Source organism: Caretta caretta, chromosome 3 (genome assembly GCF_965140235.1).
Source record: "Caretta caretta isolate rCarCar2 chromosome 3, rCarCar1.hap1, whole genome shotgun sequence".
NCBI lineage: Eukaryota > Metazoa > Chordata > Testudines > Cheloniidae > Caretta > Caretta caretta.
Window position 1 is genome coordinate 168134692 of NC_134208.1, and position 14665 is coordinate 168149356.

Here is a 14665-nt window from a genome sequence, read left to right on the forward strand (position 1 = left end):
CACCGGCAGCGGGCTGAGCGGGGTCGGGACCCCAGCTGGCAGGAGCCTGCAGACGGAACCCTAGACTGGCAGCAGGCTGAGCCGCTCAGCCCACTGCCAGTCTGGGGTTCCGTCCGCCAGCCCCGCTTAGCCCCTCATGGTCTGGAGTTCTGGTCGCCAGCCCCTTGCCAGCCGGGGTCTTGGCTGCAGGCCTGAGTGAACGGAACCCCAGGCTGGAAGCGGGCTGAGCGGGTCCAGCGGCCGGGACCCCGGCTGGCAGGAGCCGGTGGAACCCCAGACTGGCAGCAGGTGAATCGCTGCCAGTCTGGAGTTCTGTCCACCACCCCGCTCAGCCCACTGACAGACTGGGGTTCCGGCCGCCGGCCCCTTGTCAGCCGGGGTCCCGGCCATCGGCCCCACTCAGCCTGCCGCCGGCCCGGGATACCAGCTGCCGGCCCCGCTCACCTCGCTGCTGGTCTAGGGTTCCAGCTGCCCGGCCCCATGCCAGCTGGGGTCCTGGCCGCTGGCCCCACTCAGCCCACTGCCAGTCTGGGGTTCTGTCGGGGGATGTAAATGTGAAACCTTAAATTAATGAATACTTGGCACGCCACTTCTCAAAGGTTGCTGACCCCGGTATAGCATAAGGTAAAAGCACACAAAAGACCAGATTTCATGGTCTGTGATGCGTTTTTCATGTCTGTGAATTTGGTAGGCCCCTAAACATAAGGCAGTCAGAGTGCACTAGGTAGCTAACCCAGATTTACAGCTACTTTGCCAGAACAGTACAAAGCAGCCAAAGTGTACTGGTGAATCTATCCCTTAATTTGCAAGTGACTTATTGCTTTAGAGGGCTATATTACAAAGACTGGCACTATTTGAAAGGATGGGCAGGAGAGCCCAGTCTGAGTGTCCCAATGTCCCTGTACTTTTAAAAGCTTTGCCTATGCTCCTGCCTCACTTCCCCGGCAGTGCTACTTCAGTGTACATCACAGCTGAGGCACTAGTACCACAGAGTGTCTTTCAGGCACTGATGTCAAAATAGCTGGCAGTCATGGAACCTTTAAAAAGTAGGGACATTTTGGCACAGTAGTCTACTAACTTGACGTGTCCAGTCCCCGTGCTTACAACCAACGGACCTGTTGCGTGCCAATCAGCTATTGAGGAATGGTGATTGGTTAAATTACCTCTGATGCCCAATGACCCAATTAAAGAGTTACCTCAGCTGTTGAGCTGACCCTACCTGTAGCCTGTATAAACAATTTGATTCAAATTGTAAACAAATTGTTAACCATTTAGCTTAATTACAACCTAAGGTCTTCAGATATAGTCTAAGCCCAAGATTTCAGGAAATTAAATACACAGGATATCTGAAGTTCCTATTATTTTCATATCATTCAGGACAAAGGAAAGACTAACAGATACTAGCTTAAAGGAGCCTGTTTTTAAATAGCCATAAAACTAAATTATCAGATTTATTTGTAAATTCACAAAGTTTGGGGAAGATACGCTGTATTTTTCAAAATATAAGAAAGAGGTTGAATCCCTGCAAAAACAGAACTCAATCTTAACTATGGAATTGAAACTGGCACTCCATAATTAACATTAGAGCTACATAATTTGTAACAGATCCAAAAAGCTATTATATATCACTGCTTTAATATATTTTTTAAATGTACAATATTTATTAGGCAGAGTAGAGCAGCTTTATCTGAACTGCTTAAGCCCATACAAAAAACGGTTACTCTCCTTCTTGTAACTGTTGTTCTTCGAGATGTATTGTCCATGTCCATTCCAAACAGGTGTGTGCACACGCACATGCACAGTAGCCGGAAGATTATTCCCCAGCAGCATCCGTGCGGTTGGTCTGGGAGCCCCCTGGTGTCACGCCTTCACGGCGCCCAATAAAGGGCCCTACAGACCCGCCACCCCCTCAGTTCCTTCTTGACGGCTACTACAACAGAGGGGTAGGAGGGTGGGTATTGGAATGGACATGAACAACACATCTCAAAGAACAACAGTTACGAGAAGGTGAGTAACCGTTTTTTCTTTTTCGCGTGCTTGTTCACATCAATTCCAATCAGGTGACTCATAAGTCCAAGTTCAGGAGGTGGGGTTGGAGTTGTCCACTGACTGGAGCACTGCTCGTCCAAAGGCCGCATCGTCTCTGGCCTGCTGCATAATTGCATAGTGCATGGTGAAATTATGAACAGAGGACCACGTTGTCACTCTGCAGATTTCCTTAGTGGGAATCTGGGCCAGGAACACTGTTGATGAAGCCTGCGCCCTGGTGGAGTGAGCAGAGATTGGAGGTGCAGGAACCCCCGCCACGATGTAGCACTCACGAATGCAGGACATGATCCATGATGAAATGCGTTGCGACGACACAGGCAGACCTTTCATTTTGTCCGTCACGGCCACGAATAACTGGACCAATTTTCTGAATGGCTTCGTTCTCTCAGTATAAAAGGCTACCGCCCTGAGGACATCCAGGGAGTGAAGTCTCTGCTCCCTGCTGCTGGAATGCGGCTTAGGGTAGAATACCGGGAGAAAGATGTCCTGGTTAATGTGAAACTGTGATACAACCTTCGGTAGGAAAGCAGGATGAGGTCTGAGCTGAACCGTTCGGGGCTCAGACTGCGGTGTAAGGGGGCTCTGATGTTAGGGCCTTAAGTTCAGACACCCTCCTGGCCGAGGTTATCGCTCTCAGGAACGCAACCTTGTAAGAGAGGTAGAGCAGGAAGCACAACGCCAAGGGTTCAAAGGGCGGTCCTATGAGTCTAGAAAGGACCAAATTGAGGTCCTGAGCCAAGACAGGTTTCCGGGCTTGAGGGTATAACCTGTTGAGACCTTTTAGAAACCGGCTGACCATTAGGTTAGCAAAGACAGAGTGGCCCTCCGTGTCTGAGTGGAAGGCCAAGATAGCAACCAAGTGAACCCTTATTGACAACACTGAGAGCCCTTGCTGCTTCAGATGGAGGAGGTAGTCCAGAATAAGTGGCAATGAGGCGAGCATTGGGAACGAATGGTGCTGTGCCGACCAGATTGAAAATCTCTTCCACTTGGCAAGGTAGGTAGCTCCTGTAGAGGGTTTCCTGCTGCCAAGGAGGATTTGTCTAACCTGGTCTGAACAGGAAACCTCCACCAGATTCAACCATGGAGCTTCCGCGCCGTGAGGTGCAGCGACCCGAGGTTTGTATGTTGGAGACAACCGTGATTTTCTGTCAGAAGGTCCAGGAAGAGCGGCAGGGTCACTGGAGCTTCCACGGACACATCTAGGAGAGATGTATACCAGTGCTAGCGGGCCAGGTTGGAGCTATCAATATGACCTGAACTCGTTCCCTCCGGATCTTGAGGAGTACCTTGTGATCGAGCAGTACGGGTGGAAAGGCATATATGAGACAACCTCCCTATGGGAGGAGGAACGCATCCGTGCTTGATCCCGGGCTGTGATTTTGGAAGGAGCAGAACTGCTGGCACTTCCTGTTGCGTCGCATGGCGAAGAGGTCTATCTGGAGAAATCCCCACCTCTGGAAGATTGAATTTGCGACATCTGGGCAAAGGGACCACTTGTGGCCGTGAAAGGACCTGCTGAGGTGGTCTGCCAGCTCATTCTGTACCCTGGGAAGATACAACGCTTGTAGGCGTATTGAATGTTCTACACAAGTTCTACAGCATGAGGGCTTCCTGGCACAGGGGAGAAGAAGAGCATGAACCCCCTTCATTGATATAGAACATTGCCATGGTGTTGTCCATCATAACTGATATACATTGTCCTGTTAAGTATGCCTGGAAGGTCTGGCATGCCAGGCGCACCACTCTCAGTTCTCTGACGTTGATGTGGAGAGCCAGATCTGCCTGAGACCCTGAGTCCTGCAGTCTCCTTGATGTGCTCCCCAGCCCAAGTCTGACGCGTCCATCATTAGCAAAAGAGATGGCTGTGGACTGGTGAAGGGGACCCCTGAGCACACCTCCTGAGGGTTGAGCCACCACAGAAGGGAATCGAGGACTGGGTGAGGCAGGGTCACATTGATGCTAACCGCTGAGGAGGCTGCGGATGGAAGTGTCTCCACTGAGTTGATGGCATATAGAGGCCCAGGGACCTGAGGGCGGCTCTGGAGTCCTTCAGGCTGGTTAGCCTCTTGTCCATTTTCTTCGAAAAAAGTCTCATCCTCAAAAGGCAGATCTTGTATGGTCTGCTGGACCTCATAGGGGAGACCAGAAACCTGGAGCCATGAGCCCCTTCTCATGGCTACTCCTGTGGCCATAATCCTAGTGGCAGCATCTGCCCCGTCAAGTGCGGCCTGCAGGGACGCCCTAGAGATCAGTCTCCCCTCCTCAACCAAAGCCGAAAATTCGGCACAGGAGTCAGAAGGGGGCAACTCTGTGAATTTAGCCATCACCGAGCAGATATTGTAGGAGTACCTGCTCTCGATGGCCTGCTGGTTAGATAGTCGGAGTTGTAGTCCCCCCATTGAGTACACCTTTCTCCCGAATAGGTTTAGTTTTTTTGGAGTCCCTATTCTTGGGGGAAGGGCCCTGAAAGCCTTGCCTCTACCCCTGGTTAGCAGCGTCCACCACCAGAGAGTCAGGCTGGGGGTAGGAATATAAGTGTTAATAACCCTTGGAGGGCACAAAGTACCAGCGTTCGTTATGCTTTGCGGTGGGTTGCAACGAGGCTGGGGTCTGCCACAGGGTATTAGTCATGTCCATAATTGTCTTTCTAAACGGTAAGGCGATACGGGAAGGGCCAGAGGGGGCCAGAGGGTCTGCATCATCTACCACTTCCTCCACCTTAATGGCCAGATCCTGGGCGACCCGGCGCAGCAACTGCTGCAACACCCTGGAGTCGTCCAGAGCTGGGGCTACATAAGTGCCCGCCAGTGCCTCCTCTGGTGAAGACGAGGAGGCAGCCATCAGAGGAGGTGGTTGCTCTCTTCCATCCCTACCTGAGGGATCTCGTGACCCTGGGGGGACTGTGGTTGGTGGGCACGGGTATTGGTGCCGACATTGGGTCCCATGCCGGTACGGACGTCTGGTGTAGCGTCTGTGCCGGGGTCTTCATCAACGCTGTCACAGCCAGTGTCGATGTCTGTGCTGGTGCTGTCGTTGGTGCCGAAAGCACAGCCAGCACCGTAGCAGCAGTCCGAGGTGCTGATGCCTCTGGAGCCGATGTTGGTGACAGTGCCATGGTCAACGGCATTGACACTGGAGGGAATGGCTCAGTTGCTGGTCGTGGCAGAACAAATGTTGCAGATGCCACTGATGCAGCTCCTGAGCAGGATCCTTGGCTCCGACCCTGGCCTTGATGGAAAGCCCACGGAGTCCAAAAGGGCCACTGAGCTGGCTTCTGCCATTGTGAGGGCCACTGCATCGGGTGAGACCCTCTATGGCGCCTTGAGCTGGACCTTCTGCTCCTGCTATAGTCAGAGTGGTACGTGTCCGACACTGATGATTCAGAATAGGAGGACCAGGGCAGCGCTGCACCTCTCAACATAGAGCATCGGGAGCCTGGGGACCAACTGTGCTCCATGGATGGAGGCACTGGCGTCGGGGGGTGACGGGGATCAGCGTGACATCATTGCCAGCTTTCCCTTTGACTGAATGGGGTGCGGGGATGGAGCCTGCGGTGCCGGCGCATCCTCCTGCTTCGGGGGTGAGAACAGCGCCGCGAGTCTCAGCGGGTCCTGCACTGCCGCAAAAGCCCTTGGGGTGGACGGAAGCAACAGGTGCTCTGAGGGGTTCAGTGAGCACGATGGGCCTGTACTCCTCACATGGGCAGGAGTCAATGTAGCCCCACTCTGAGCCTCGGAGCCGTGGCCCAACTAAGGTGCCACTGATGGGTGGTCCCTGGATCTTGCCGAGGAGGATCAGCCTCTTTGTCGTCTTCTGCGCTGGCGATTGGGACTGGTGCCGAAGGCTGGAGTGCCCCTGGGAGGCTCCTGATGGTGCCAAGCCTCCTTGGCAGGGTCTTTCTTAGATGCTGGATCTCTCAAAGACAGCACTGGACTGCTCCACGCCAAAGACAATGTACTGGGAGCGGGATCCTTGGCACCTGGGTCCGACTGAGGTTAGAGATCTGCCTCCATGAGGAGGCTTTTAAGCCTCTGCTCTCTCTCTTTAATAGTTCTTCGTTGGAATTCACAACAGATCTTGCAGCAGTCTTTTTGGTGACCTTTGCCCAGACACTGTAAACAGGAGGTGTGGAGTCACTTTTAGGTATGCGTTTTGTGCAGTCTTGGCTAGTCTTGAAGCCCGGGGATCACGGCAGGCCCCGGTGCCAAATAAGGGGAGGAGAAAAAAGAGGGGGGGAACCCCCCATAACTAAAACTTGTAAGTGAACTAACTATGCTATACTAACCAACTAGAACTAACTATCTACAGCAAAAACTTGAAGTACTGCTCAGCTGCTTGCTGAAGCAAGAGCAAGGGGAAGTTCCAGCTACTGTCACTGGCGGTAAGAAGGAGCTGTGTCTGTGTGTGGGGGGGGGGGGAGGAGGGGGCGTATCGGCAGGGCCCTTTATTGGGCGCCATGAAGGCATGACTCCAGGGGGAGCCCAGGCCGATGCCATGGATGCTGCTAGGGGAAAAAAATCTTCCAGCTACTGTGCATATGCATACACGCACACACACCTGCTTGGAATCGACATGAACAAGCACTCGAAGAAGAAGAAAAAAGTATGCTTCTCAAAGAAAAACATTCAAGATTCCTCTATTCTTTTGTAAACAGTATTTGTTACTTGAAGATGACAATACAAAAAGGTACCAAGCTTAAATAATGTCTGAGTTGTGATAAACCAGTAAAAACCAAAAAGTTTTCAAATGCAGGCTATGACTTCTCAGTTTTTTTTTCCCAAGTATAGAAAACATTTTAAGGTTTATTTATACTTATATATTAATAAAATATATTCTGTTCCAATAATTTTTCAAAAAACCTACCTGTGCATGAAACAAAGCTAAACCCTTAGCAGTATGCATAGGAATCAACACCTTCATAAGAAACTGTTTGTGTTCTGCTTTCAATGGCAGTGCAAAACCATTAATAATGCTGAAAAACATGAATAAGCACAGTTATTTCATCTTAAAAAAATGGGGGAACTGTCTCTTTTTCTTGGTAGATTGAGAACTACTGTACTCAAATCTATTTTTATATGTATTTTACAAAATGTGCCTATTACTTTAGGGACTGGGAAGTGGGCAGGAAGCCCATCCTCAGCTATTATCAATAAGTATAATGCCATACCTCAGTTATCAATGTCTGCAGTAGACAAGTTCAATTCTTTTGTGATCTCTGGTGATAATCTAGACTCAAATTTCTAAGATTTTTCCATTTTTAAATCACTGTGGAGCTTAGCAAGGCACATTAACCATAGAGCTTAGTGAGGTTGACACACTGTCCACCCACAATAATTAAAAGGTGACCTTGAAAGAGAAGAGATAGACTTGTGTCCTATTTTACTACTTTGACACATAAAGAAGACCTGAAAGTTTATTTGTTTGGGTGGCTTTTTTTAAAATGGGGGCTAGGGAGGAGGTAGTAGTTTGCTTTTTACCTTACAAATTCAGGTCCTGCTTCTTAAGGGTAGACACCATTGCCATGTGTACACCAGTGAAGTTTACCAAAAAATCCTCAATGACTCAGCTAATCCTGTGTATGGGAGCCCTGCTGTAGACATGCTCTTGCAGGAAGAATCAGTGTTTTAGTTAAGCCTGCTAAAAGGCAAGTCTAATTGAAGCAGTAATAAAAATGGTTCTGATCATTGAAGCTCTGTCTCCCTCCAGCTCTCATTAACTTTAACAAGTATTCAGCTGAACCTGTGGGAATTTTTTTGGTAAATTTCACCAGTGCAGAATAGATCTATGTCAACTGTGTAGTACCATCACAAAAATCTCAGAGTGGGAAAGATAAGCAACTGTGAGGGGAAAGGATATTCAGTCAGACTATTTTAACACCTACAAAGCTTTAATGACTAACATGGTAGAGAAGGAAAAACCTGTTAAAGATTTAATATCTTCAATTTAGATGTAAGAGCTAACAATATTCTCCTCTGAGATACACAGATTAGTCTCTTGGCAAAGCCATGATTGAGAAATGTCAATATTTTTAAGATAAAGCAAGGGAAAACAAAGCCCTTTAAGGAAAAAGCTACCTTTCATGCTTTTCATGCATCATGCCAAAGCCAAAAAGAGAAGCCCAATTTAAAAAGAAATCTTTTGCAGATCATCTCTAAGATTTACACAGAGAAAGTGCACTTTTCTAATTCTACATTTGCACAGCAACATGGAAATATAAAAATACCAATGACCTCAGTTCATCACTATAAGCATCAGAACAATTCTTTCACCCCACCCCCAAAATAATTGGATAGGAACACAAAAAATAATGTTCAACTGTTCATTTTATATTATCGAACCAAACTTACCTTCCCAATATCTCAAGTAGTTCAGCAACACCATTAAAGTGTTCTGTTTCATATATAAACCTGTTAAAAAATAAGATGTAATAGCAATAAATACACGAATAAAATGAAACTAAGAAGGGAAAAATAATTTCTAAATGTGAAACTCCTTCTCAAATGTATTTTATTTTATTTCTAACATTTGTTTTTCTTCAAAGTTAAAAGTCAGTTGGCTCTTTTGGGGTTTATGGTACATCTTTACAGCAAAAGCCAGACTAGCCTACCCAAGCTAGCTTGAATCCAGCTAGTGTGGGTAAGAACAGTAGCGAGGTCAGAATGAACTAGCGAGCCAAACACCTTCCCAGGGTCTGTGCCAGGCTTGTAATATCCACACTCAATCCCACAACAGCACTGATTTCACTGCTTTTGTTACCCATGATAGCTAGATTCAAGCTAGCTCAGGTAGGCTAGCCAATGCATAGCTTTTTCTGTGCAGACATATGCTTAAGAGTTCATTCTTCCTTCACATTAAGCTAAATCAGATACAGTGATTTAAACTCGTTTAAGTAAGTATATTAGGGATTTGAACCAGTGTAACAACATTAAGTTTTACATTTTACAACTAGTGAAAGTTTTCAAGCATAATCAAGTCCTAAAATAAAGACCTGATCCTGCAAGGTGCTGAGCTCCCTCAATTCTCATTCATTCAACATCTTACAGACCAAGTCTATGTAACGGACAACTATATGACTTCCCTGTTAGCTAGATAGCACCTGCTATGACAATTCTGCTGGCTGTTTCAGGTACAACCTTTAAAAAGGAGAATCTGACTTAAGGAAAATATTTATCATCTAGGCTATATAAAGAACTAAATCTATAACGCACCTGAGGAAAATGTTGTTGATTTGTTTTCTGATGAATGCCCTTAATCCAAGGAATTTTCCATAAATTCGATGAAGGACTGTCTTTAGGAAATCACGCTCTCGTGGGTCTTCACTATCAAAAAGCTCCAACAGCTTTAAAAAAAAATCTGAGATATTACTTTTTAAAAAGAATTAAACTGTCATTTTGTTAATTCTAATTCACAAATCATTAAAGTATTATTAGATGCAAACAACATTGTTACTTACAATTCTGTTCAAATATTCAATATTAAATAAATTAATATAACTTGTTAACTCAGATGCTTTATTTTTACTGTCCCATAGCATTTAATCTTCTAAAAATTACATCCAAACCCAACAGGAAACTTCTTATACAATGCCCTTAAGTTAAGTCATTTAAACTGGGATGAAATGTCCTTACATTAATCATTTTGATTATAGTTTTATCTAATAACTCAACATTTAGAAAGCGCTGCACTTTATAGCTTCAAAAAATTGTAAACAATTCTCACAAATGACTGAGGTATTTATTTAAGGCCCCTATCCTCAAAGATATACACATGCTTAAATAGGCACAGGTAGCCTACTGATTTCAACAAGTGTTTAAAGTTAAGCGCATATATAAGTCTTTGCAGGATCAGGGCCTACATTCTGTAAAATGAAAAGATAACAAGCATTATGTACATTTTCTCAGGAGAAAGAAAAGAGTGAGGTTCTGACAGAATTATGGTGCTTTTATAAAGAAAGCTGTAGAACAAAAAAAAAAAATCTCACAGCCATCACAATTATGAGTACTTTCTGTCTGAATCTGATATCAGTAGGTAACAGAAAATATATCTGCTCTAAATGACTTCTCATTTCAAAATAAATATGATGCATTACACATTTTATATATTTTTTTGCTTATACTAACTGGTTTCTTGTTCATAACTTGTCAAGATTCATAATCCCTGTGAGATGTAAGTACAGGTAATATTTAGAGAATAATGTATTTATATCGAAAGTATGCTTTAGGGACTCGGAGTAAACATTAGTCACACAGGGATACATATATCTCAGTGATGGCCCACTCAAGAAAGAGTTGTCACCCTGCCTTGGTTAGCCAGTGATGGAATGAAAGGCTCAACTGTCTAGCCTTGCTCCATTCCAAGACTTTCAATGGAAAACCATCAGAGACAACTGCAAGTAATCAAAACCACTTGGAGGTAAAAAAGAAACATTACAGCAAACAGAGAATCACTCTGCCTATGAATAAAGACAAAAGACTGTTTCAGCATAACACAGTGAGGAAAAAGGAGTACTTGTGGCACCTTAGAGACTAACAAATTTATTTGAGCATAAGCTTTCGTGAGCTACAGCTCACTTCATCGGATGCATGCAGTGGAAAATAGCACTGAGGATAGCAGTGAGGAAAGGCACTTTGGATCCTTTTATTGAGGAGACATCCTGAGGAGCGGGGGTGTTCTCATGAAAAACTGGATCCTAGTTCCTGTGAAGGTAGCCAGCTCTGCAACAGACTGAACTTTGGGAGGAAAACCTATTTTTAGATATGAAAGATAAATATGAAGTGTTGACCCAGGTTTGAGTTTTATTATTTTGTTATGTACTGTAACTATTTGTTTCCATCTCTGCTTCTTGTTCATAGCATAATCTCTCTCCTTTCTTAAATAAATTTTCTGTTTTATTACAAGTGCTGTGTGTTATACAGGAGCGGTGCTTTAAGGTAAAACTGGTAAACTTGGGGTACTTTTGAGGCAGAGGACCTGGGATTTCTGTGAATAACTGGTGTCAGGGGCTGGATATCACAACAGAATATTTCAAAAGGGACTTGGGGACTGGGATGCATCTATTGTTAATATGCAAGGCAAATACAAGGCTGGCAGAGCCCAGAAGAGAGTGCTTGAGTGGCTGAAAGGCTGGTAGTGTTACGGGTCAACAACCAGCTAGGCACAGGCAAGTCTCCCTCATGTTGGATGCTGGGGTAACAAGACAACTCACAGTCCTGGGTGCCCTGAGAACCATCACAAAAATATTAGCTTATGTAGTGAGAGTCACAAAGCCATTACAATAGAACAGCACTGAGGATTATCTATTTCATGGGAAAACATTAAAATACGGTATAGATCACTAAGAAACTTGAATTTGTTCCACAAATTGAAACTATGTTAAGAAAAAATAATTGCAACAGAACTCAGTATTATCCCTATATTTTATATGTTTCTGAATTCCCAGATTACATGTAGTCTATGTAGATGTTCCTCTGCTAATATAAACAGTTGGCAAACAAAGGATTCTCATGTTACAATACAAAGAATTACATTTTAATAAAGCTGGTTATTTTATGACCTGCACAAGTAAAATTATGCTGTATTATTTAGATATTCAGCTGTGCAATACAAACCAACACCACAACATCCCTTTTAGTTAAGAGTTAATTGACTATTAAATATAAAAATGTTACACTCACCTGCTGTACAAATTTCTGATCAATGTATCGCTTTGCAATACTAGGCTGGAAATCTGGGCTCTCCAAAAATCTCAGGAAAAATTCATACACCAACTACAACAAACATTAAAATGAAAACTTTGAAGAAGTTACCACTACTCTTTACTAAACTAGTAAAAGGTTTAAAGTACCAAATATATTCTTATTTCTAGTTATTTTAAATGGGGAAATAGGACATTGAACATATTTTAGCATCAGAAGGTACAATTAAAAACCTGTATAACTTACAGAGGCGAGGACTCAAATATGAATACAAACAGACCTGTGTGCATGATTAGAAAATTCGCTTTTAAAAAAAAATACATATTAAAGAAAGTTTGCTTCCCAGAGATAGATATAAACTATAATTTTTAAAAATTAATCTGTATTTTAAAAAACTGGACAAATGCACTAAAGTTTAATCTTTACTATAAATTAGGCTTCTGTATACTTGATACCCCAACCCAAACAGCAAAGTCTTGTTGCAGACTTTAGACCCAACATGATACAGCATATATAGAATTTTACCCCTAAAGTGTTCAGAAGTGCTGGTCCCCATCCCATGGGCCTTGGCAGATCCACAGGAGGGGACTGAGGGGAGCAAAAGACTTGTAACAGATCAGAGAGGTATCGAGGGGCCAGAGTTCATGCCTCACCCTTGAGATCCTGAGAAGCTCAATACAGAAAACGGCATACTTCAAGTCATAGTAGAAGGGGAGCGAAATGCAGGGTGGCAACTACAATCTGACTCTCCTCTCCCAAACCACTAGATGTACAAGAGTGGGGCCTCTTTATGCAGTGAGGCCTGGGGGTGGAAATGTGTTTCATAGACGTAAAGTATGGCACATAAATTTAGGCATACAGTGTCATTGGAGATATGAGGCCTTGGTTGTAACCAACTACCATTTTAGCACTGCTGTGTGTATTAAAACCCTGTTGAAATGCTATTGTATGGCCACTATTGAGTGGGCCTTAGAAACCTATGAGGAGTAATACTTTTATTCACATATTTAAACTACAGCCTTAAGAACATCTGGTGATACATGGATAGAATCCTACTGAAGGCTAGTCAAATCCTTTTAAAGAACCAATACCTAAAAAATTGACTAAACTTCCTAAATAAAGAACAAATAAGGCAGTAGAAAAATGCCTGTGATGCACCATCATGAAATACATGATAAATGCATACGTGCCTGTATCTGTGTTTGTGATTATCATAACAAATTATAAATTAAGGGGTTTTGAATCAGTGCACCTGATAGGCCCAAGAAAGGAAATTTCCAGTATTTCTCCCAATATTTCTCCTCTTTTCCCCCTCTGACAAATTCCTAGATTCTGACAGAAGGAATTTAGCAGTAGCCATTTAAGAGGGATTTGAAACTATACATATTACATAAAACAAAATTATATTAAGAGAGAAAACATTGCAAAGTCAAGCATACAAAAAGTTAGGAAATGCCAGAATAAAGTCTGCCCATGCAATTCTAATTCTACCCCCTGTGTATGTGCGTTTTAATTACATGGTCACATAATATTTTTGTGATGGAGGCACTAGAGCTTCTCAAAGAGCCTTACAACAAATTTGTCAACATGGTTAGAAGAATATATTTTTCTTAACATTCTTGTAAACAGCTGAATAATTTTTGCTGAAATTCCCACCCACGCTTCACCTTAAAAAAAAAAAAGCTTCAGGCAGATACCTGGCATGAAAAATTCCAGCCACAGCTGTTCAAGTGTGAAAGTTACATGGTTTTACAGTGGGTAGAAGTAGGCAACCTGAACTATAGGTGTCATTACATGTGCTGCCTATAAAACAAGACTGATGCTGATGGAAGATGCATGGCACACCCGACTGCATGTCTGACTTCTACTAACTGCATCAATGACCATGTGGCTGCTTCATATATTTCCTCATATACTGCATGCAGTTCTGGAACCAAGGTTACTGCTATTGTTCTCAAGGAATGCACTTTTCAAAGTGGAAAAACTATTTCAGCATTCCAAAATCAGACTTCTGATATACACCAGAGGAGAATCCTGAACACTTGAAAAGAATTTAGGTAGCTCGGCTGTCTCTAAGCAATCTTCAGGTATCTAGGCAGTCTTACCATTTGCTGTTTCTAGGACACAAAGCTGAAACTTGGGCTTTCTAGAATGCTTTCTTTGGAAACTCTCGGAAGAGGATTATACTGCAGAAATTCTAGAGATCTCTTGCTTTTGTGCCTTGATGTTTTTTCCTTGGAGACCACAAGTATATTGCAATTGGGCTTTGATGCGAATAACTCCACTGTCAGCAAGTCCCACAATTTCTTATGCCGAGAAATAGTTATTGGTGTCATCATCAACCTTCTTGATCTAGACCATAACAGTTCAACCAAACTATCTCAGAACTGCTTTTGACTTGTTGCCTATTTTTACAGCTATGCCACATCTGGGGCAATTGTGTCTTTAATACTGATTTTATTATTTAAAGATTACAGCCTTTTGGATTGTGTGCTAGCAGGCTGTTGGTATAAATTACTACACCGTTACCTATTGCATTGCTCTGTGGATAACTGCAAACAGGCACAATAAAATGACAATTTGGGACAGGTTGCTGTGACTCACACAGACGAATCTGTGAGGAGACAAGAGAAATTCAGGCTTCCTTTTCTTCTGCAGAGCCAAGCTATTTGAAAGGTCTGTGGTAGAGAAACTGCAACTGTGGGCTAGAACTCTGCTATATTGTTGAAGGAAGCCAGTCATGGGTGGGACAGGATGCACTGAGACACAAGCACAAGAAACCAGATCCTCAGACTATTCTAAAAGCACCAGCAGGTTCCAGTTACTGAAAATCCAATTCATTTGATTCTCCTAGCAGTCAGAGCTTCTTCGACTCGAAAGCACTCAGTTTTAAAGAACAGCAATCCTAAAGCTGCGTT

The 14665-nt window shown here is 43.9% G+C and overlaps 1 protein-coding gene across 1 annotated transcript in view; it reads right to left on the reverse strand.

The window, feature by feature from the left end:
* Positions 1–14665, reverse strand: part of PPP2R5A (protein phosphatase 2 regulatory subunit B'alpha) — a 92008-nt gene that overhangs the window by 20456 nt on the left and 56887 nt on the right. The window contains exons 4-7 of the mRNA XM_048843122.2: positions 11727–11819; positions 9261–9391; positions 8400–8459; positions 6916–7024 (exon numbers count right to left, since the gene is read on the reverse strand). Of these exons, the coding sequence (XP_048699079.1) occupies positions 6916–7024; positions 8400–8459; positions 9261–9391; positions 11727–11819 (393 nt within the window). The remainder of the gene's footprint in view (positions 1–6915; positions 7025–8399; positions 8460–9260; positions 9392–11726; positions 11820–14665) is intronic.